This window comes from Saccostrea cucullata, unplaced genomic scaffold, assembly GCF_032062105.1.
Source record: "Saccostrea cucullata isolate Sc308-1 unplaced genomic scaffold, CSIRO_AGI_Scuc_v1 ctg22708, whole genome shotgun sequence".
NCBI classification, from domain to species: Eukaryota; Metazoa; Mollusca; class Bivalvia; order Ostreida; family Ostreidae; genus Saccostrea; species Saccostrea cuccullata.
Window position 1 is genome coordinate 3,990 of NW_026933826.1, and position 1,824 is coordinate 5,813.

General features: G+C 38.4%; 1 protein-coding gene across 1 annotated transcript; it reads right to left on the bottom strand.

Moving 5' to 3' along the window:
- Positions 1-219: 219 nt before the first annotated feature.
- Positions 220-1,733, bottom strand: LOC134239398 (tripartite motif-containing protein 2-like; the record flags this gene model as incomplete). The annotated part of the gene is made up of 1 exon (XM_062721566.1): positions 220-1,733. A coding segment is annotated over one exon (1,514 nt), but the record flags the coding sequence as incomplete, so codon positions are not given.
- Positions 1,734-1,824: the final 91 nt, after the last annotated feature.

The window sequence follows — 1,824 nt, forward strand, 5'->3', positions numbered from 1 at the left end:
TGTGCCGCGATTCAATAGAACCCGCGATTTTATGAGAATTAATGATAGTAACTGTGTTTTGTCTTAAAATCAACAGAAATTCAAAACCTTGTATAAGGTACATGTCCTACTTATAATTTGACTTGATTAGTCCTAAGTCAAACTACTTTTAACTCTCACATTTTGTCTCAGTGCATAACTAAATCTTCGTAATAATCATTTCTTGACATAATGCAGTGTTTACATGTATTTGATTTTCTTCACTTTACCACTGGTATTCTCAGCCACAAATAGGTTGTCTCTGCTGTCTACGCATAAACCCCATGGACTGTCTAGATCACAGTTATCAATGTAATGGAGGAACTGTCCGTCCTGATCTAGGATGTGGATACAGTGGTTGTAATAGTCTGCTGTCAGGATGTGACTCTGACTGTCTGTTGTGATGCCGAGTGGATAAAATGATCCCTTGTTAGAGGAATGACCAGTGTATCTAAATCGAAATTTTCCTGCCTGATTGACCACGACTACTGCTTTGGCCATATTGTCGGCCACACAGATATCCAAATTTCTGTTCTCACTGACATATGTAATAGTACCAAATAAATACAGAGGTTCGCCTTCACTATCAAACTGAATGGTTTGATTCTCAATTGAGCCAGAGTAACGGACAACTTTTGTGTGTGTGTCATCATCACTGTTCATGGTAACCAGTAGGTCATCAGAGGAGGTAATATAGACAAAGAAAGGCTTCCACCCTTGTAGTCTGATCACTTCCTGTGTCTGTTTATTCTTCACTATGTTTACAGTTCTTGTATCAGTATCAGTATAAACTAGATCACCGCTCCTAGTCACCGCTATGCTACGTGGGTTAATCTTAGACTTGGTTTTGATTGACGTCAGTAATTTACCCTTGAGGCTGTAGAGTTTCATGATTTTGTCATTTCCATGTGTCCATATTTCCTCATCATTCAGGCAGGTAACACTGTAAAGTTTGTCATACCCAGTGTCTATGCTAGTGATGAGCTCCGGTTCATCAAGAAGTGGTTTGATTGTGTAACCGCATTCTTCGGTTGTAATCGATAATGTTGACAGAGAGCCAAACATTTGTTGGAGCTGTTCTGTGTTGATCTGATGAGGAGAGAAAGTTGGTAATGATACGTTGAGGTCTGGAGGTAAACATCTGAATTCAGCATTTCTGGATTTGTAAGCTGAGGCTAGGGATACTTCATTGGACTCCAGTATTTCCTTCAGATCAAGTATGCACTGTTTCACTTCTGCAGTAATGTGTTTGATTTCCTTTTCCTGTTTATTTAAAACAGCAAAGTGTTGAGTTTTCATCTCATCAATTTCAGATTTTCGATTGTTGACAATGATGTTAATTTCTCTGTGCCAGTCCTCTCCTTGTTTTGTGACAGCTGTTGTCAGTTTCCTGTTTTGGGTTTCCAAGTTGTCTTTTTTGGTTTTCAAGCCAGATGCAATTTCTTCATATTTGGGGTAAATTCTAGACTCAAGTTCTTTTAAATCTTTTTTTAGGTCTTTTATTTTCGAGATAATGTTTTGTAAAACATCTGATAAATGATGTCCTCTATGATTACCTGAGGAAATGCAGGTAGAACAGACAGGAATGTCACATAGGTCACAGTAAAGTTCACAGTTCTTGGAATGCTTTGGACATTTTGGATAGTTAGGAGTTGAGGTTCTATCTTTATATGGCACGACTCTATGTTTTTTGGATGAATCAGAGAGATGCTCTCCTACACAGGCCTTACACAAGTTGATATGACAAAGATCACAGTGACATTGTATAACATTTCTTTCACAGAGGTCACACCTAAGGACGTCTTG